This window comes from Astyanax mexicanus, chromosome 10 (assembly GCF_023375975.1).
Source record: "Astyanax mexicanus isolate ESR-SI-001 chromosome 10, AstMex3_surface, whole genome shotgun sequence".
NCBI lineage: Eukaryota > Metazoa > Chordata > Actinopteri > Characiformes > Acestrorhamphidae > Astyanax > Astyanax mexicanus.
In genome coordinates this window covers 43,006,277-43,028,511 of record NC_064417.1, presented here as the reverse complement: position 1 = coordinate 43,028,511, position 22,235 = coordinate 43,006,277, and the positions used below count along the sequence as shown (strand labels likewise).

The window sequence follows — 22,235 nt, the reverse complement described above, 5'->3', positions numbered from 1 at the left end:
TAAGTCTTGAAACCGAGTTGAAGTTACTTCAATTTATCTGAAATTAAATTTACTTAAAAAAAAGCAAATGCAGAAAGTTGCGAAGTAAATTTTACTCATCATTTTGTTTAGTGTGGGCAAAATAGACAAAATAGATCCTTAGCAAAGAAAAAAAAGTTCCAAATATTAATTGACTGCTTTTATATTCAGTGACAAGAACTATTCCAATACCAATTCTGCCCTCATCTTGGGTTTGTCTTAAGTTTTAAGTAAACCATGCGACTATAAGAATTTTTAGCAGGTTAGGAGATGATGTAGATGTAGTTTTGATGTAGGATTCTTATTCTTATATCTATTCCACCTTAAATAGTGCTCTGCTATTGGACACACTGGTGCCAGAATCAAGCAGCTGCATTTAAGGTGGAAATTAAAATTAAATAAGAAGCTGCCTAGTAAAAAGCCAACAGCAGTCAGACTCAGCAGTGCTGTTGGAGTTTTTAAATGTAGATGTAGATGTAATGTATGAGACAGAGGCTCTAAATCTGCCCAAAGGATGCTACTGGCTAATTACTGTATTTCAGGTTTAAAAACTGCAGCCGCTCTGCTGTGTCTGATCCTCTCTTACCAGTACAACACACACACTAGCACACAGATCACCACCATGTCACTGTTACTGTGTGCAGTGCTGACAATGACCCACCACCCAAATATTAATATGCTGTTCTGTGGTGGTCCTGTGGGGTCCTGACCATTGAAGAGCAGGAATGTGACAGTCCTGTTGCTAAGAATATCCAATTTATAGGGACCAAAAAACACTATATATTTATCCATATCTCTAATCGCTAATGCTAAAGGATTCAGTTGCAGTACAGGTGCTGAACAAGACAGGGGCAGTGTGCCAGCTTTTCTACTTTATATGCCATTACGTGCAGGACTGTAACCGAAATGATTAAAGCTTGCTCAATTATTCATCAGGAAGTACTCAGGATCATTCGTTTTGTGCTGAGTCTTTTTTTCCCGCTCTTATTGCAGCACTTAAGTCAACTAAGCATGAGATTAATGACCACTATTGAACCAAGATCACGGCCAGTGCTAAAGTATGCAAAATCAGCACACTGTAATACACCCATCGCCAAAAAACAAGCTGTGCCCTGAAAGAATCAACTGGTAGTAACGAAACTTGGTGGGTAGTTGTGCCAGACTGTCATGGAGTGGCTCAGAATGGCAGCCAGTCATCTTTGGTTACAAATACTGCTTTTCTATTGGTGGAGATCAACAAAGAATCTATGTGTGGAGGCATTGTGCACTGAAAAGTGATGAGTAAAATTTACAAAAAAAAAAGTTTCGCAACTTTCTACATTTTCTTTTTTTTAAGTAATTTTAATTTCAGATAAATTTAAATAACTTCAACTCGGTTTTAAGACTTAAATGTTACATAGAGTAAATAAGTGAACTGAACTTCAATCAATCCTTTCTTTTATTAAACTTTACTTAATTTATTTTTTCTGAATCAATCCTTTCTTTTAGTAACCTTTAGTACCCTTTACTTTCTTTGATGTTACCAAATTGAAAACCTCTAGAATTTAATCAAGAGGAAGATGGATGATCACAGCCATCAAACCAAGCTGATTTTGTGCTTAAATTTGTGCACCAGGAGTGTCATAAAGTTATCCAAAAGCAGTGTGTAAGACTGGTGGAGGAGAACATGCCAAGACGCATGAAAACTGTGATTAAAAACCAGGGTTTTTACACCAAATATTGATTTCTGAACTCTTAAAACTTTATGAATATGAACTTGTTTTCTTTGCATTATTTGAGATCTGAAAGCTCTGCATCTTTTTTTGTTATTTCAGCCATTTCTCATTTTCTGCAAATAAATGCTCTAAATAACAATATTTTTACTTGGAATTTGGAAGAAATGTTGTCTGTAGTTTATAGAATAAAACAACAATGTCCATTTAACTCAAACATATACTTATAAATAGCAAAATCAGAGGAACTGATTCAGAAAATGAAATCGTCTCTTCATTATTTCCAGAGATGTTTATTTTTAAAAATACATTTAATGTAAGAAACAGGGAAAAAAACGTAACTTGATTTCTTGATTTCTTGATTTCTAGCATTTCAAAACATCCTACATTTTTTCCGCCACTGAATCACATTGTTGGACAAGAATCAATCGAGATGCATTTACTTCATCCAGGTTTTCCACAGCCGTGTCCGTGTTTTCACCTGCTGCACGCCTGACAGATCCATTCTGTTGTTAGTTGTGGTGTGTGTGTGGCTGAATGTTAAGTGGCTGAGCCGTGCGAGGAAAGCCAAAGTGCAGCGGTGGGGGGCGGGGTGGGGGGTTGGGAGAAAGTGAGGGCACTATAGATTGAGGCTTTTTCTAGGTGGAGCTCGTTGGTACGGGGGGCTGCTCTCCTGGGAGCTCCCCTGCTCTGGAACTGCTCTCTTATAGATGAGATGTGTTCATATATTCAGCGGCTGACCCTGCGATCTAGCCCACTGTCTCTGAGAGGCTGAAACTGGGGGGTTGCCCACCTCTCACCTATACATCCAATGGTTCTGTTTCCTGGTGTTTACCTACTGCAACTGACATTTTCACATGGTGTGAAACAGCAAAAACAGAACAAAATGTTATGTATTTATATCTATAAGACTCAGGGTATAATAATGTATAATTTGGTAGGACTTTATTTTAAGGAACACAAATTAGGCGCTTATTAATGTCTTTTTCTTTGCTTATTATAAAGCCTTAATTAGACATTTGTAAATGATGTATTCATTACTTATTAGGCTTTACTTATTAAGTGTTATTGGTGCTTAATTCAGGGTCTGTTAAGTGGAAATGATTAATAATGGCTGTATTAGTTCTTATAGTGCACAATAAACAGTTATGTTAGCACCCTGTTAAGCAGATTATTAAGCATTAACTATTAGCTAATTCTACATGTTATTAGTGTGTAATTGGCCGCAGTTTGATCTATGTGAGTTTGGCAAGGTTATGGCTGTGCTGGAGTTTATTGAGTTAATAAGGGGTTAATAAGTCACTAATAGACCAAGATGTGCACCATATTCTAAAGTGAGGTTCTGTTCATCAATAATTAGACACTAAAAAGAACTAAATAAATATTTAATCAATCACAGACCCCTAATTAAGCACCAATAACACTTACACAGAATGAAGCCTAATAAGTAGTGAATAATTCTGTTACAAATGTCTAATTAAGGCTTTAATAAGCAAATAATAAGACATTAATAAGCGCCTAATTTGTGTTCCTTAAAATAAAGTGTTACCGATTATTTAACCAACTTACAATACATTGACATGGCAAACGGCATGAGACAGGAACTAGTATTGTGTCCCATGACTTTTGCCAAGCCCAACTACTATTATCACTAGGGGTGTGTTTAAAAAAGCGATTCTTCGATTTAAAAAAATCTTCATTTGATTGATCGTATATCGATTCATATAAACCTGAATCGATCTTTAGAAATAGCGCATTTTCCATACAGTTTTAACCATCAGTTTTGCCCATCCTCGCGAGCACCTCTGGCTGGGGTGAGCTGGAGCACAGGAGTCGCACTGCGGGGAGTATTTTCACTCATTGATGCCTGTGTCTATCAAACTAGTACATTTAACACTGTTTTAAGTTGTTTTCCAGTGTTATTTTCGCCTGTGCTTTATTTAAAGCAAGACCCGGCCGGCTGAATCCACTGTTAGCTTAGCGTGTTAGCCAAATCACCGAGCAAGCTAATCCCCCTTTACCCGTGTTAGTGGCTGGCGCGCTAAACTACTGATCTAGTGGGTCTGTGTAAATTTCACACTTTTTTATTCGCAAATAAGTAAGAAATGTATGAAGCATGTTATGTTTTTGTTTTATGTAACTAAAAATGTCAGTATATATGTCCATACAGAGTTATTAAAAACGATGGCTCAAAAGCCTCATTAATGTTCTGGATTATATTTTACCTACATGTAAACATTTGAGAACAAGTGGCCGTTCCAAACCTTTTGCAATTAACTAAGCTACATTAAATGATATTAAAAGACAAATGTAACTGTTGCTAATATTTTAATAATGGAAGTTTAAGCGTTTCTTGTATTATTACAACATTTCATATTTAAACTACAATTTTTATTGTAATTTATCTACAAATTTATCATTGACAATACCCACCCCCAATTATCACTGTTGGATTCCCAGTACACATGTTACACTGCTGATTGAGGACTGTTAAATGCCTTTATACCTTTGGAAAATGATTGTTACATTAATTTTGCTCTAACAATGACGCTTTGCTCAAATTGAAATAATTCACATTGCCATGTCATGCCATGAACATGCAAGCCTGTGTTGAAGCTCACTCACAAGATAACACCTCACAAGTTATACAGGTGTAGGCGTCCCAAAGCCATCCCCCGAGGTACCACTTAATGATCAGTTACATACTGATGTCACATGACTGTCAATGACCATTTAGAGGACTGGTTCTTAATTTTTTTGTAGCTTCATAAATGTTAGTGAACACCCAATTATTACTGTTTTATTTTTATTACAACATTTATTAACATGCATTATGCTATTATAATAGTGTAACATCATTGTTTTAAACCAACTCAGAGTATAGAATAGTATCACTTGTTTCCAATGGCAACATTCAGCATTACAGACAGCACACCCCAACTCACTAATCCTTTGCTCATTTCAAATAATTCATTCCAGATATATAGTGAGCCAGTTAAGTAATAATGTTGATTGTGGTAAAGAACACACCATGATAAAAAATATGAAAAATCACAATCTTCACTCATTAATTTATCTTATGATTAGAAAAGGGATATAAAATCTGTCCACATCAAGCTATTTAATCAGTCAGTTCATGTGAACAGGCTTGATGCATCTGGACTAGAGCCATAAAAGGTTAATTAGCTGTTAGCCGCGATGGTGTGCTATAGTTACAGTAACCAGGCAGTTAGGCAGAGGTCCACAAAAGGGTAATTGTTTTAACGTGTTTTATATGTTTTTGGTATGAATGTGCCATAATTCTACCTAGTTGATTCTTTAATGTGTAAATGTGTAATTACTTAAGAAATCTACTCGGGCCTTATTTGAGCAAGCAATCAATGACAGTGGTGAGATAGAAAAGGACCTAAAGATGATAGATGAGAGATATTAAGATTATTTCTAAGACTCTTCCTGGAAATGGCAAAGATGTGCAATAGAACCTCTGGTTGACACTGGATAATAGATTAAAAAACAAGGTTGTCATTTTCTGTCAGCAGGATAATGCTCATCCACACAAAGCAAGGGTTTTCCAGTTGCTTTAATCAGATTTGCAGTTATTCCTTTTGTTAACCAGTGTGTATATATTTTAGGGCTATCAACGTTAAAGAGTTAACACATGCAATTTGTTTGGAATCAATAACGCATTATTATTTTTTAACACAATTAATCACTGCACCAAGTTTAATCCCAACTTTTTTTTTTCTGGACCGGTTCGCTTGCTATCACTAGGTTCCGACCTAGCTATCACATATACTTCATATACTTTAATTGGGCTAAACTATCAATCAATGCTGAGGATAAACAAATGCTGTCTCTGCTGCTGCTCCATGCTATTTACACACTTGTGTAAATAGAGCGTGTTCTTTGCTGCATTTACTGCTCACATCCTATTGAAAACACTGTTTAAATGCTTCACACTGCACAAATTTGCACACTGGAAAACAGAATCTTCTCACTATATCTACTTTCTTGCTCCCACACCAGACAGCTCTGACCAATCAGAGTAGACAATGTGCTCCCGTCATTTGTTGGTGTGCATTTTGGTGCGTTTAGGTTTTTGCCTGTGTGAAACCAAACCAAACAGAGGAGGGACAAAACGCTCTAATTCATCAACTGATCCTGACCAGAAAAAACAACTACAGGTGTGAAAACACTGTTTTATAGTCAGCTAATTAAAAAATCCTTACAACCAAGCTGAGATGTTTGTAATAAAGTTAAAAAAATATGTTTCCTCTATCCAGTGTATCAGGCATTCTTTATTCCAATGCCTGATGGCTTTATTTAAGTATAATTCTAGTATATACAAGTATTTTAATTAACACTACTAATATAAATATAATTGCATTTTACATTTCTTACATTCATTCTTTTATCGGATTTGAATATCCACTATAAAAACTTGCGTCTCAAGAAGAACAAGTGCAATTAATTGCAGTTAATCACAGAATATTCTTGTGAATAATCATTCACATTTTTTTATCGAATGACACCACTCTCCATTCTCCCACAAGTATCACATTTTGCCTTTCATTCTGTAACTACTGTATGTGTTTGTGTTCCCTGTCTCTCTATCTGCCATTCTCCTTTTTTTACCAGTCTGGGCACATTTTCCCTCGTACAGAAAGGGTAAGTCTTGCTTAGAAAGAACAACACATTTCAGCATTATCATAACACTGGATGCTTCCTGTCTTTTTCACTGGCAGAATCCAGGCAAAACACACAGGGACATTCAGCTGTGCTGCCTTGGCCGTCATCGGAGCCTTGCACAGCTCCCATGCTGAGATGCCAAGTGAGCTATTGTATATGAAAGTGTACATATGCTTGGTCGTATTTGCGTCAGCAAAGAGAGTGTCTGTTCTAGCGCTCGGCAGCTTTGTCATCTGCGCAGACCTCCCGCCAAGGGCTTATCATGCTGTTCTTCTTTGAGCCATGCTCACCCAAGTGCCGACAAAAGTACAATTTCACCTTCAGCTCAATCAATAACCCTTTAGGGGGCAAAATAACAATCAGAGACTTGCTTATGCTGCACCTGAATGTTCCTGTTATTAGATCATTAAATCCTCGGCCCAACGACAATAAACCGGCCCCTAAGACAGTGAGAAACGGCCCCCGAGATAACTGTACCGATGTCAATCAGGCGGAGCCTCTGACAGGATTAAAACAAGACGCAGCACTATTGAGTGGGTGCTTATGGACTGTGATTATGGGGTGTCAAAAGTGTCTATGCTGCTGTATTGTATTATGTCTATAAAAAAGTTCTGGAAGGTTAAAGGTGTATAAAAATAACACCCAGTGACTAGTGCAAGAGTTTCTGCTGATGTGCTGAACTTTTGTACTTCTATAACACAGATGTAGAAGTGCTAAAAGGGGTCAGAAATAAGTCATAAACCAAAGATTTAAACATATGCTCTTGCCTAGAGTTAGTAGTAAAAATCCACCAACCTATATAGAGTTTAAGTACACACTGTGATTAACAATTCTAACGAATCTTAAATTATATAATAGGATATAATACATTATGATGTAATACTTATGGTGCGATCTGATACAATACAATACAATTTGATGCAATATAAAATATTATGGTAGCTACAAAAACAGCAGGGCGGGGTTTGTATATGATCCAAAATAAAGTTACAATGCAATATGATACAAAACCATACATATGTGTCACGCCTGGTGCTGAAAGCGCTCCTGTTTCTCCTACACTCCGCTCTGCCTGTGATCTCCAGTCTCTGAACTACATCGCCCAGAATGCACCACACACTGACATCACACCGGTTCCTAATCAAATGACACTGACTGCTCACACCATCTCCAGGAAGTAAATCACCTGAATCCTAATCAGCTGTGTTTGGCCCTATTTAAGGGGCTCAGTTCTACCTGTCTTTTGCAGAGTACTGATGGTTTATCATCATACAACATTTTCTTTACACATTTTTTCTTATTGCCTGGGTTACTCTCTCATTTTGACCTTGTTTTGTTCAACAACCTTGATTCTTGCCTTCTGTTCTATATTTATTATTTAGATATCCACCCTCTTTTGCCATGCCCACATTTAGCAGTTTTTTTTCTCCTGTCTTTGTGTTAGCATTTCTGATAATTTCATATTTAATGGTTTATGGCTGTATTGTATTCAAAGACAATGCAGTCTGAAGTAGGCTACTGTTGCTAGCTATGCTAACCCATCATTTCAACAGTATGTCAACAGTATTTAATACTTAAGCTATTTATAGCATAGCTAACTAGCTTTAAAAAAAATAATGCAATTTAACATAACAGTGTTATTTTCACTGCATTCCAAAGAAGGCCTGAAACCAACACCAGGACATCTGTACTGTAGAGAAATTTAAACTTTAGACTTTAAAGCGCTAGTGTAGTGGATGCATAACATATTTGTGAGTATTTAAGATGTTAGCATAAGAGCTAAACTACGAGACAACCAAGCACACAAAACATCTGCTTTACAGGAGCCTCATGACTGAAGTATATCTCTGGGAAAGGATGTTTTGGTTTTGGATTATTCTATATACACGAATTTGTAATGAAATGATATTGGGGTGGATGTCTTACATTTAGCACTTCAACCACAGATGCAGCTCCTCTTGTGTGTTGTTTGTAATGCTTTTGTTCAAGCAAAACTGCCCTTTTCTTCCAGTTATTGTGAACCCCTCTAACTAACTGAGCAATGTTATACTACTACTTTAATTTAAATACTCTTTATAGATGTGGTTATAATCTTTGAATCATCAGATTAGTTGGATTTGCTGTCACAGATTCAAAAAGTTCTAACACGAAGAAAACAAAGCTTCATAAATGCATGCATATTCCTGGTATAACATTAAGATCTTAATGTACTGTGTCTCTGTAGTGATTCATAATGTACTATGCACTCCCACGCTGAAACCTTGCATTGTGAAACCCTTTCATCTCAATGACCTCTCATTTTCACCATGCAGGTATGATGATAACTGAAATATGCTTTAACATCTTATTAGCTCTGAGACACAGTTGCAAGGATTCATTTCTATTTACCGTTTAATTTCCTTGTAAAAAATGGTATTGATTTCAGTTTAACAAGAATCAATAAGTGATGCCATTGTGCTTTTGGGCTGTACTCATCATGACCCCAAGATCAATGAGTCTATAAACTAAAAAGCTCTTTAGCAGCCCAAGTAAGTGTTTCATTTCAGAGGGGGGTGGGGAAGTAAGTAAATAAGTAAATAAGTGAGTAAGTGGTTATTTACACTCAGCATCAACATGTAGCTGCACTGAGAAGAAGGAATCAACTGACAGGAATGAAACTTAGGGGTGGGCATATTGTACAAATTTCATGCCATACTGGATGCTAGATCACATTTAGTCTTCATTACAGGCAACTCAACTTTTCTTTAATAAGGTCTTGCAACCAGTGGCTCTGTCTTTTCTGAATACACCCTTTGGTGTGATGTTCCAGTAGGACAATGCTCACCCACATACTTCTGCTATTTCAAGAGCTTTCGTTGAAGACTGATACTATTCCATGGATTAGAGTTTAGATTGGGCCCCAAAAATCCAGCCCGACCCTGTCCGAGCCTGTGCACGTTCTGCCCTGACATAAACTGTCATTATGAGCCCAAGCCCGATTTAAACCCCACATTGTTTTAGTAAGAAGAGCTTTAAAACTGAGCTTTTTAAAACATTTTGGGCTGTTAAAATGAGCAAAATCTGTTCAGAATGATGTTACTTAACATTGCAACACTGAAGAAGCATAGACCTATTGTTTAAGAAAAATGTTTATTAAAAACAGCTACACACAGCGCTGTAGTCAAGTGCGTAACAAGTAGAGCTGTGTGATTTAAACACTTTAGCTTGTGCAACTTCTTTTTAAAACACAGTTTGATTTGTGTATTTGCTATAATGTGATTATCACACCACATATATAAATATAATGCTTTATATAAAATAAAAACAGCTTTAAAAAACAAACGCCTACATCACAGTCCATTTGCTTGAGCCCGACTCCAAAGAAAGTGGTGGGAAATTTTGGCCTAGTTCTCGGCTCGGGCATCGGGTTGGGTTCAAACTCTACACCAGACCAGAGTTGTTATTAAATACGCTCAATCAACACTCGACCCCTACTGCAAAATCTGCAGGAACTGCATGAATATTTGAGCTACATGTGATAGATTATTACAAGTCCATGCAGATACATCTGGCATGTTGCATTACACATGCATTACACACTACTTCTGTACGTGTATCTCCATAAATATTACTCATATCAGCCTAAATTTGTTATAATTTCCTGTCCCTTGTAATCTTTTTTTCTGAATAGCATTGCAATTTGACATTTCCTTCTGGGTTTAAACCTTAAAGCCTGCTTAACCCTCAGTCCTGCCACTGCAAATAACCAATTGCCTTTGAATTCCAATCATCCAATCAGCCAAGAACGGATCTGATGACCTCAGAGACCTGGAACAAGAATGTGGTTCAAGCTCCTCTGTAATATGAAGGGAGGTCTAAATCCAAGAAAGAGCTTAAAAACAAATTAAAAATAACCTTGAACAGAGTTATCTTGTAATCTAAGTAAAAAAAAAAGGGATGCTATGTATGTTATTCCTGGTTCAGCTGCTAAAAACCTTGGTATCATAATTGATTTGACTATTTTGATCAGCAAGCAAAGCTAATATTATTAAGCTTTTCTTTAACCTGAACCTGAAGAAACTTGTACATGTAATACATGCCTTCTTTACTTCAAGGCTAGACTATTGCAATTCACTATTACCAGGATGTTCCAGAAGGAACCTAAGTACCCTTCAGCCAGTTTGAAATGCTGCAACCAGGGTCCTTCTTCTAAAATCATGAAATACCAAAACCATATTAGCCCCATTCTATCAGCACTGCACTAGCTTTTGGTTAATAATGTATTGATTGAAGGATTCTATTATTGACGTATGAAGCCATACAAAGGCTCATCCCTGAGTATTTGCGAGACCTTATCTCCTATTACGGACCATCAAATTACTCATATTATAGAGCGATGGCTTCCTATATACAAAAAAAAAAAAAACTTTAGCTTCTTTTAAAGCTTTACAAACTTTGGAATAAACTTCCTGATAATATGTCAATTTTTTAATATTTGTTTAGCTTTTGGTAATAAAAGGTTGCCCACAGATAAAAGCTGCAGATCCAAGGATTTCCAGGGTAATCTGAAATATTACTGGTGATGTTTTCCCAATGCTTGTATATTATCACTCAGGTTTGTGGTAGGTGGGTTGAAGGGAAGGGATGCCAGGGTTTCAGAGTGCCCTCATGTCTATGTTACCTTCTGGCTCTCTGCTTCCAGGGTCATTAGCCACACTCTGATATTGCTGATGTTGATTTCCTTATGGCATGTAATATCTCATTGTAAAAATACAGAATAAACAAAGAAAAAACACATCCTACTGAGATCCTTCTTTTTATTCTATTATTAGTGCAAACCCCAATTCTGTCAACCTTTTATCTTTCTTGAGCTTTTAGAGTATTTTTCTGTTTATTTCTTTTTCTGCAATATTCTCTTAGAATCTTTAAGCTTCATGGATTAGCGAATGAACCTAGCAAGCTCCCACCATTCTCTCCTATAGCCTGGGGTCTAGATCTTCTACATAAACGTTCAGTTAATATGTGGGAGTCATTTGTTGTTTCATTAAGTTTTGGGTAATAAAATGTTGCTCATAGACAAAAACTGCAGATCCAGGTACTTTCAGGGTACTCTGAGAGGTTGCTGGTTCTGTTTTACCAATGCTTGTACATTAATCTTCAGGTTTGTGGAAGGTGGAATGGAGGGATGCCAGGCTTTCAGAGTGCCCTCATGTCTATGTTACCTTGTGGCTCTCTATTTCTAGAGTCATTAGTCACACTCTGATACTGTTGATTTCTATAATTTCTGATAAGTAGGTGTTATTGTTTGGTAGGGTAAAGGAAATGTAATATCTCATTGTTAAAACAGAAAATAAACATAGAAAATGTATCATACTGAGATCCTCCTCGTTCATTCTCTTTAAAGCATAGCCTCTGCAGTAAATCTACTATTAGTGCAAACTTAAACATGCACGTCACGTTTAAGCTTACCCCAATTCTGTCAAACTTTTCTCTTTCTTGAGCTTTAAGACAGTATTTTTCTGTTTATTTCTCTTTCTGCAGTATTCTCTCAGGATTTTTAAGATTCATGGATTAGTGCATGCACCTAGCAAGCTCCCACCATTCTCTCCTATAGCCTTTAACTTCCAGTTAATATGTGGGAGTCAAATTTTAAATCCGAGCTAAAAAAATAATTTGTTTCATTTAGTTTTGGGTAATAAAATGTTGCTCATAGATAAAAACTACAGATCCAGGTACTTTCAGGGTACTCTGGAATGTTGCTGGTGATGTTTTACCAATTCAGGTTTGTGGAAGGTGGAATGGAGGGATGCCAGGGTTTCAGAGTGCCTTCATGTCTATGTTACCTTCTGGCTCATTACTTCCATAGTCATGAGCCACATCTCATTGTAAAAATAGAGAATAAACAAAGAAAAAAAAATACATCATATTGAGACCCTTCTCATTCATTCTCTTTAATGCACAGCCTCTGCAGTAAATCTATTAAAAGTACAAACTTCAATATGCACGTCACGTTTAAGCATACCCCAATTCTGTCAACCTTTTCTCTTTCTTGAGCTGTAAGACAGTATTTTTCTGTTTATTTCTCTTTCTGCAATATTCTCTCAGGATTTTTAAGCTTCATGGATTAGCGAATGCACCTAGCAAGCTCCCACCATTCTCTCCTCTAGCCCGGGGTCTAGTTCTTCTCTGGGGACCGGGAGTAGATGGAGTACGGCATCATGGCGTCACTAAGATCTGAAACACTTTCTTGAGCATGTTTTCTTATTCATACTGGAGAGTCTGAGCGATGAATTATTAAACAGTGAGGCAAATTCATTAACTATATTAATTGGACCAGAGCATTACGCGCATGCTTACGCAACCTTTGGAGGATGAGTGATTACAGTTGGTGACACTGGCCATGAAAATAAGCCTTACTTTTGATTGCTGTCATGAGCGAGCCGGCCCTGAGCAGATTGCAATTTAAGGCGTGGCATTTTACAACCACATATCTTAACCTTCAGTTTGGAAAGGGCAGCACACACCTGAGCGCACATACATCATACATCCTCTAGTGTTAAATTTAGATTGGGTTCTGCAGTTCATATAACTGTATTGGATTTCTCAGTATTCCATCAGAATTCTTACTCTGAAGGAATTTCATACAATTTAAACCAAATACAATTTATTGTGTATTATACTGGAGTTATTCCCGATACCACAATGTGATTGGCTGACAGATGATTGCTTTGGAGTGCCAATATTGCATGATAATGGCACTCTGATCAAAGCTCTTCCCCCACATACTCACCCACATAAACACATAATCTAACACCAAAGCAGTACTGTCATAATAATGAGAGTAAAATACTCAAAAATGAATTACAATGATCTCATGAAATCTATGGCCTTTGAAAATACATGAAAACTAAAACAAAACAAAGCGAAATATATTAGCAAAAACACCCTCAAGATATTGTTTTCTGTCTATTTATCTTCGACCGCAGTACACCAGTGCGTATATTTTACATTATTTCACTCCCTCTCAGGTAGTATTGCTAAACTGTGTAAAAGTGTAGCTACAAATACCAAATTCAACATAAATATTAAAAAGTAAAGTTAAAGCCACAGAACACAACAAAAACTGATTACAAATGGAAGCAAATGGCAGTTATTTAGGAAAAAAAACGAAATATACAATAAATAATATAAATATGATTTATACTGTACTAGTACTCGTAATTTTATTGATTGTATTGCTGAATAATGTCTATTAGAATGGCTTTTTTAATCAAATCACAGACATTGTCTAGTTATAACTCAGCTGTTGCCATAGCACAAAAAAAATGGATATTTATATGGCAGATAGATGTAAAATGTTCTGTGGGAAAGTATATAATTATGCTGCTAATTATGATTGGAGTTCCATTAAATTTGAATAAATTGTCTGCGCTTCATTACTCCCAACTTTGTTAACTCTATCAAATGTCTACAATCTTATTTAAAAAAAAGGTTAATAAATTGTTCTTGGTCAGAACATATAAGAAATTAAAAAATGGTTCCCATATGCAGAGGTTCTACAATTTTTAGCCTTTAAAGATGTAGGTAAATGTTCTATATATTATTATTATTATTATTATTATTATTATTATTATTATTATATTAATCTGCAAGTGTGAGCCAAAAACCATTAAAAACCATATGCTATTGGGATTATAAGGCACAGAACTGAAGAATTATGCTTGAAATAAAAAAGTAAAATAATTACGTCATAAATATTTGTCAATTAAAATTATTCAACCGAAAATAGCAAAAAAAAACATTTTTAAAAAACACTGCATTTGGACAAATCAGTGAATATTTCATACCAAACAATGACTAATGTATTTAAAGTCATATTTTTCTTTTTTGGTATGTCCTCTGTAATGTTATAATGTACAGTGTCCAATAATCATATTTAAATTGTAGTTTTTTATTGCTTTTTTCTTTAAAAAGCAAAATAAAACAATAAATGTTCTGCATTTAATTTATCCTTTGGTACAAACTAAGCCTAGACAATATGCAATGCATTATGGGCCTTTTTTTAAATAATGTTCATATTACTTTTTGCTACTTGAGACAAAAGGAATATTTTTGTATATTTGTATTTTAATATTCTTCAAATATATAAGAAATTCTTGATTATGTTCCTTATGTTCTTTCAGAACAACTGAAAAAAAAAGTGCTATAGATGTGCCAATATAATAGCAAATAATAGCACCACTTATGCTATCAAATATACACTGTTTTATTGTTAATGTAGTCAAATTTATGCAAGCACAATAAAACTTCACTCTGATTTAATAAAAAAAAATCTACTCAGGTTCTACATATACAATCTTGATTTCCTTAATTTTTAAAAAATGCATTAAAACAGTTCGATTCAATTAATCAATTTAATTTGATTAACCTTCCAGAACTAGTGAATCCCCACAAATAATGTACAACTAAATTTGACCCAAATTACTCTTGGTTTGGCTACAATGTTCTGTATTCCCACATACTAAGGAGGAAGTTAGTGTTGGGTCAGTAAGTGTCTTGGTTTGGTTGAAGCTAATAGGTCAAAAGAGTTGCGTGATATATTCTATGCTGCTAAACAAGGTCGTATGTACAATTACACAAAAGCTGATAAAAGAACGGGGTTATGGTTTGCTCCTGGCAGTGATTTAATGCAGTGAGTCGGGGCGAAATGAAGGGTTCTTCATTTCACACAAGCGCACATTTATATTTGAAGTGAACCGACAGACGAGCTTGCGTTGTTGCTATGATGCTAGTTGCTATGCGTCCTACTCAAGACCAAAAAAAGAAACAATAAACCATGTACTCCTGGTTATGTTACCCATTTATGAGCTCTGTGAGTCTTAGTTATTCTTCTCCTGGCTATGAACAGGAAACAGAACGCACCCCAGAGTATAACCGAGTGGCACTCCCCAACCGCCATTCACTACTGAATGGATAATAAAAAAAGAGGATATAATTATACCTTATCTTTCCGAAGCTGTTTTTGTTTCTGATCTGGTGTAAAAAGCCACACCTAGATATCCCTCATATCAAATGAAATCTCACCTCCGAGTCCAGGTCTGAGCCGGTTATCGTAGCCATCCAGCAGCCGGTCCAGGATGCGTGTGAAGAGGGTGATGTTGTTTTTGAAGGCATCTGTTGTGGTATCTGCAGTTACTGACCTACATGACAAATGCAGTTATGTTAACATGCATGTTAAAAAAACAGCATAAAACAGTCTGACCTCATAAACTTAAAACAGAAGAACATCACTTCAATTTCAGAATGGTAAAATGGTGATGAAATTTTTAATAGGTGTAACCATTTCTGATGTTCAGTAGAAACAGAAAACTATTAAATTTTAAGTCCATTTTTAAACAACAGTTACTTACCAAGACCCTTATTTTGTATTAAAAATAATAACGCAACATAAAGATAATGCATTGTAACAAAAAACCTATGACTGAACGAAAGGGCAATATATCAAGTCCATGCATATTTATTTATTTATATTATTTAGAAGAATTATGAATTTCATTATTAACCAAATCAATTCTACATATAGAAGGAAATATATACAAATCACAAACAGTCTAGTAATCTCCAAACATAAACCTTTATACAAAAATACTCTTTGAGTTTTACAATAAAGAGCAAAAAAATACAATTTAGAAAAAAATGGGTAACACTTTACAATAAGAATCATGCAATGTAAAAAAAATTAGTGACTAAATGAACCTTCAAACAGAGATTTATCAAAGGCTCACTAAGTACAAAGGGCTTTGAGAAAACACTGGCAAGATGGCGGCACAAGTGACCCAAAATTACGATAAACTCTATTGTCACAACTGGCAGGAAAAGCGCACCTGTCTTTCCCACACTCAGCTCTGACTGCGATCTCCAGTCTCTGGACTACGTTCACATGTCACTGCACACAGCATCTCCAGGAAGTCAATCCCCAGAATATTGGATTCACCTGTCCACAACCATATAAATACACCCTCCTTCCACACACACCTTGCTGAGTATTGCTGGTTTTCCATGCACAACACGTTTTTTTTTTTTTTTATCAATTTCTGCCTAAGCTCTTATATGTTTGCTAGTGTATGATCCTATTTTTTCTCGACCTTTCCTCTGATTCTGTTTCCTGTTAATGGTATGTTTGCTCTCCATTGCTATTGTATACTGACTGTATTGACCCTAAACATTTTGACTACTCCCTGTACTGCTATTTTTGTCAATAAATAAGTTTACTGTGCATATTTGAGCCCTGTCTCACCATGACAACTATATTACCATCATTTTATGGCCATTTTATTTATAACAATTATTTAAAAAATGCTACTTTTGCATCTCAATAATAAAAAAAAAATCCTATTCCACCTTAAATGGTGCAACAGACAGCAGAGGCTGCATCATTTCAAGTGGAAAAGAAAATAAAATCTAAATTCAGCTCCTGTTCACAGAGCATGAGCATGCCCACACCTCCGTTCAGCACAAAGTGTTTCTCTCCACACAATGGACTTCATGTGACATGTGGCTCAAGAACATAATTTGCATAAACATTCAGGCCAACATTTGGAGAGCTGATCTGAATCACTTGGTCAGTGACTGCTGATGTCCTTTATTACATGAACAGTCTGTATGCTTCACACCACACTGCCAAGATACCAGGATATTTAAAGAACCTGAAGAGCTTTCTTAGGTGCTGGTTCCTGGTTGCTATTGGTAACTTCCCACATTCATCTAAGATCTTTGTGGCAATCATATAAATAACTTTCTGCAGGGGAAAGTGGCAAACCACACCTGTTTGCATTGAATTGTTCTTCTTTCTTTAGTTTTTTTAAACAATTCAATTACAACATTCTACATACATTACAAGATCTGGAAATATCTTTATAAAAAATAAAAAACACTTTGAGGACCCTCTTCCTGTATACTTCAGTGTTTATCCTGGTCCCAACTTAATAGATTATATATATATATTTCCTGGCCAAAAAAAGGTTACACACTTCAATATTTGGTTGGATTGCCTCTAGCTTTGATTACAGCATGCATTTGCTGTGGCATTATTTTCAAAACATTAACAGCTCTGATCAAATTTAAGAGACCACTTCAGTTTCTGAATCAGTTTCTCTGATTTTGCTATTTATAGGTATATGTTTGAGTAAAATGAACATTGTTGTTTTATTCTATAAACTACAGACAAAATTTCCTCCAAATTCCAAATATAAATCTTGTCCTTTAATCAGTTTTAATGCATCTTGGCATGTTCTCCTCCACCAGTTTTACACACTGCTTTTGGATAACTTTATGCCACTCCTGGTGCAAAAATTCAAGCAGTTCAGCTTGGTTTGATGGCTTGTGATCATCCATCTTCCTCTCCAGAGGGTTTCAATTTGGTAAAATCAAAGAAACTCATCATTTTTAAATGCTCTCTTTTTTTCAGAGCTGTATTTCTGTCAAGAGTTGCATGTTGTTAATTTTTCCCCATGATCTTATATTATTGATGATGGAAGATTTGGACGACTGTGCAAAGCTTTCTCCAGCACATCCCAAAGATTGATCAATAGGGTTCAGGTCTGGACTCTGTGGTGGCCAATTCATGTGTGTAAATGATGTAGATTAATAGGGTAAACCATAATTCCTGGTATTTGCTTATTTAGGAGGTTATTTTCTTCAGTAAAACAGATGCTTTATGGGTTGTAGAGAATTGCAATGTATTGAGCATCGCAGAATCACAGAATCACAGAATCGCGATATCATTGCTACCATGGCAATTTATAGTGATAATGTCATACAGTGAGATGCCCTGCAAAAAAGGTACCTAACAGACCAAACCAAACCAAAAATAAAAAAATCCTTAACATAATATTATTTAATTATATTTTTGATGTGCAAGAAGAATTCTCATCCTCATTCTTAAACATGACCATGGTCTTGATTCGATGACAACCAGCTGCTCTAAATCCACTTCTCCACACATCCCAACCATGAAATCAGCTGAATAATTGTGAATAGAGTGCTCAGGTGTGATGGAAGCTGAATCAAAATGAAAAACGGTTTCTCAGAGAAGACCCAGAGGAGCTGAGATGCTCTAGTCATGGGAAGCATCTTGCTAAGGATCTCTTCATATGTCTCTCTCTCTTTTTCTCTCTTTCTCTCACGGATAAAACCTCCCTCTGTTCCTCTACATCCTGCCCAGCTCCAGCCCACATAGGAGGGAAGCACGTGCAAGCATCTGATGCCTGAGTCAAATCCCGAGTGAGCACTCTGATGTAGGCGATGATGGAGGAACATCTTAGCCTTCACGCAGCGCATTCACAGCACGTTTCCAAAACCAAGTTTACGCAATGGGGCACAAACACTGAGTCACAGTTCACTCGTTACACTTTTCCAGAATGATTTATTGAACTGTTGATGAGGCCAAGATGTTTTCGAAAATCTAAGAAGACAGTTAATAGCATATATCATCAGAAAATATAGTTCATCATTTAATTTAGCCTACAGTAGATCTGGTTAATCATGCTATATTTATTATATATACAGTATATTCATGTAATTTACAGATTAAACCTGAAAAAAGCCTGTGCACTGATTCAGTCATGCTCCACCAAAATTACATAGTGCAGTAGCTGGTGTTAAAGTTCACGAGTGGCCATTATAGACATGCCATTCTTCTTATTACAAGCCCATGGTGCATCAAAGTGACTGCTGTTTTGAGGTAAAATTGTTACATTTATCCTATTTGTGGCAATGCATTGGACAGAGATGGGCAGAATTGTCCCTGGGGAGCAATTGTAGGTTGGTTGCCTTGCTCAAGGACATCCGAGTCACAACCATACCCCCACCACTCATCCTGCTGGTACCAAAAAAACAGCTGGCAACGTTTCAATGACCCTATACCAGCAGTTCGAAAAATTATGTATTTACTGGCGTCAGTTTTACAGAATTTAACATCCAAGCAATATTGTTCACCACATGTTTACCCTATTAGCTACTTTCTTCCATGAATAATTTTGTCCAAACTGCCCCTGTATTGGGCAAAAATACAACATATAAAACTGAAAAAAAGCTAAAACAGCGGTTATAGTCCTCCCTGCCTTGGTATATAAATGAAGTATGATATTAAAAGCTCACAGAGAAAAAGCCAGGGATCTCTGACCAATGTGTCTGTGATTGGTCTGAAGAATTAGTTTAGCCAGTTGGTTAAGAATGCAATTTTCATTGCATCAAAATGATTTTCCATCTCAGTGTTTGTACATTGTCATTCTGTTGTTATGCTAGGCTACAAATCACATCCTCCTATAGGAAATGAATGGTCATTTATCTCTTTGTTGTCTGCCAGTGTGAAGGCAGGATTGGAGTGTTTAGACCACTTATGGATAATGTATCCCAAACTAAACCAATATGATACATTGCGATATTTACATTTTGTCCCACCCCTACTGACAACTATATATGGAACATAAATAACTTCTGATATTTTTCTGTGGCCCACCTGACACCCCATTACAGCCCTCCAGTTTGAGAAGCGCTGACCTATACCAATAGACTACCATTTTTTTCAAGAAGTTGCATTTAAAAAAGATAGGGTACATAAACATAAGCCTGAGGAACTGGAGCTGTTGATAATGACTAAATGTTTGGTGGTAGTAGACTACAGTTCCACCCAGAGGGCTCCACAATTCACATTCCACATTCAGCTCGTTCCTTCAGCAGCTGGGCTGGTAATCCCCGTATCCTCGCCACATGGAGCTGTGGAGCTGTGTACACCGTCTCATTACCATGCGCTCCATATCACTCCACACGTGCTCTTCATATAATTAAAGCACATTCAACTCTACTGTATAACTCGTACTGTATACCCCAAACCCCATCGCCTTTAAATTATATAAGTAATATATTACCACGTTAGGAACCACCATCGCTAAGATATTTTACTCTGAGCGCCCGCACGCGCTCCAAAACACCAGTTACGCGCGGTTACGAGTTGGCACGAGAAGCGCCTCCGTGCCGTTAATAGAAGAGAGCTGTTTCAGAAAGGGTTTTACTGACTTTGGAAATGATGTCTGTTCAAGATCAACAGTCAAAGCAAACAAAAGAAGAAAGACACCAACAAAAAAAAAACGTGATGCTCATTGGGATTCTTACCTCGCGCGCCAAAACAACGTTAAGATGATACAGACGGCCAGCGCGTGGAATATGAAGAGTCTTCCCCTCATCTCTGATCAGTCACACCTGGACACACAAAGCAGCTGAAAGCAAACAAAAGCAGCTAAAAGCAACACGCAACACGAGCGCAAACGCAAACGCAATTATAACGGAGCGGCCAACGAATCGAATAATTAATCGAATAATCGTTCATTTATTACAGCATCTCACTACACAGGGCAGGGTTTAAGAGTCTGCTCACTCACTCAGTTCACAACGCAAATTCGATTAATCTTAAGTTAAAGTTCACGATTTATATTCGAGTTTCATCTGTAATTATTTATTTAGGCCTATATATGATATGGAAACAACAGAGTGATGTTCACAGGTGTGCAAACTTGAGCAGGTGAGGTAGTAACGACCATGCTCACAGTGTGATTAAAGCAGTGATTGGGGGAAATAGCAGAAATAGCCTAGTCGTTGACTAATCGAATAATCGGGGAAAAAAAACTATAAGCGTAATTTGTCTAGCTGATATTCATTAATATCACCTAGCCGAAAAATAATCATTATTTACAGTCCTAACGCACACCGACGCGCCCAGGAAAGCACCCACACACACACTGCATTAATATTCCCAACACAACAAAGCCCACTTGTTTGGAATGGCTCGGAATTGAACGCCGCACGCATGCACGCGCTGAATGAATTTGCGCTGAATGACAATCCGCGCGTGCCCGCTGCTGCTGATGCCGCCGGCTCGTGACAAACAAAATAATAAAAATAATAAGCGAAGTATCGTACATAAGTGCCTCTTCGTCGCGAGCCCCACGCTCCGCCACAGCCACGCGCGCGCGTGAAGACGCGCGGCGGGCGCTCAGCGCTTTGTAACCACGCGAACAGCCCCAGAAGCGCCCGCGCGCATCCTAGTAATTTCTTTATCCAAACACCCACCTGATGGTCCAGCTGCGCGTCCGTCCTCCGCTCACCAGCACGGCCAGTATAACACCGAGCACTGGTGACTGGTGAAGTTCCTCCCAGTCCAAACCAATCCACACAGCCGCTCACCACAACTGGACTGAAAGCCGCGCGGACTTGACGGTAATTGACCGTTAATACATTCCCATCGGCGAGACGCTTCAACACAAAAGTGTTGCACGAAATGTGTCGGTAACGAAGCGCGCGGCGGCACCACCTCTCCTCCTCACGCGGACAGCCCAAGCCGACAATATCACACACACACGCGCGCGCGCACACACACCGCTCACTTTACATTTTTCGCTCGTGGGAGAGAGAAAAAAAAAAACTACAAAGAAAATGTGAACGGAAGACTGCAGGGTCCTAAAGACTGCCCGGTTCCAGAGCTCTCTCTCTTCACTCTCGCTCACATTATTTCTAGGCTGTTTAATGGATACAAAAAAAAAAAAAAAAAAAATCCGGAGTAAAATGTATAATGAATCAGGATAACAAGTACGAATTTTTGGAAAATAGCATGGATCCATTCGTCCCCAGCATTCCTAAATACAGCATTTTTAATCGATGCTCCCAACAGGTTTATAATGCTAATAACAGGGGTATAACATTGCCCATGCAAATAAATTTCTATTTGTACACCATAAATAAGCTTAAAGCAGCTCCACACCTCATTGGTAGGATTCCGGAGGC

The 22,235-nt window shown here is 37.1% G+C and overlaps 1 protein-coding gene across 2 annotated transcripts in view; it reads right to left on the bottom strand.

Annotated features, from left to right (window-relative positions):
• The window catches only part of LOC103033058 (gamma-aminobutyric acid receptor subunit alpha-2), an 84,822-nt gene extending 62,996 nt beyond the window's left edge, over positions 1-21,826 (bottom strand). The window contains exons 1-3 of one of the 2 annotated variants that reach the window (XM_022683545.2): positions 21,525-21,826; positions 20,571-20,674; positions 15,483-15,598 (exon numbers count right to left, since the gene is read on the bottom strand). In XM_022683545.2, coding sequence (XP_022539266.1) covers positions 15,483-15,598; positions 20,571-20,641 — 187 coding nt within the window. In that variant the 5' untranslated portion in view covers positions 20,642-20,674; positions 21,525-21,826. The remainder of the gene's footprint in view (positions 1-15,482; positions 15,599-20,570; positions 20,675-21,524) is intronic. The other variant, XM_022683544.2, reaches the window with a different exon arrangement.
• Between the last annotated feature and the right edge of the window lie 409 nt (positions 21,827-22,235).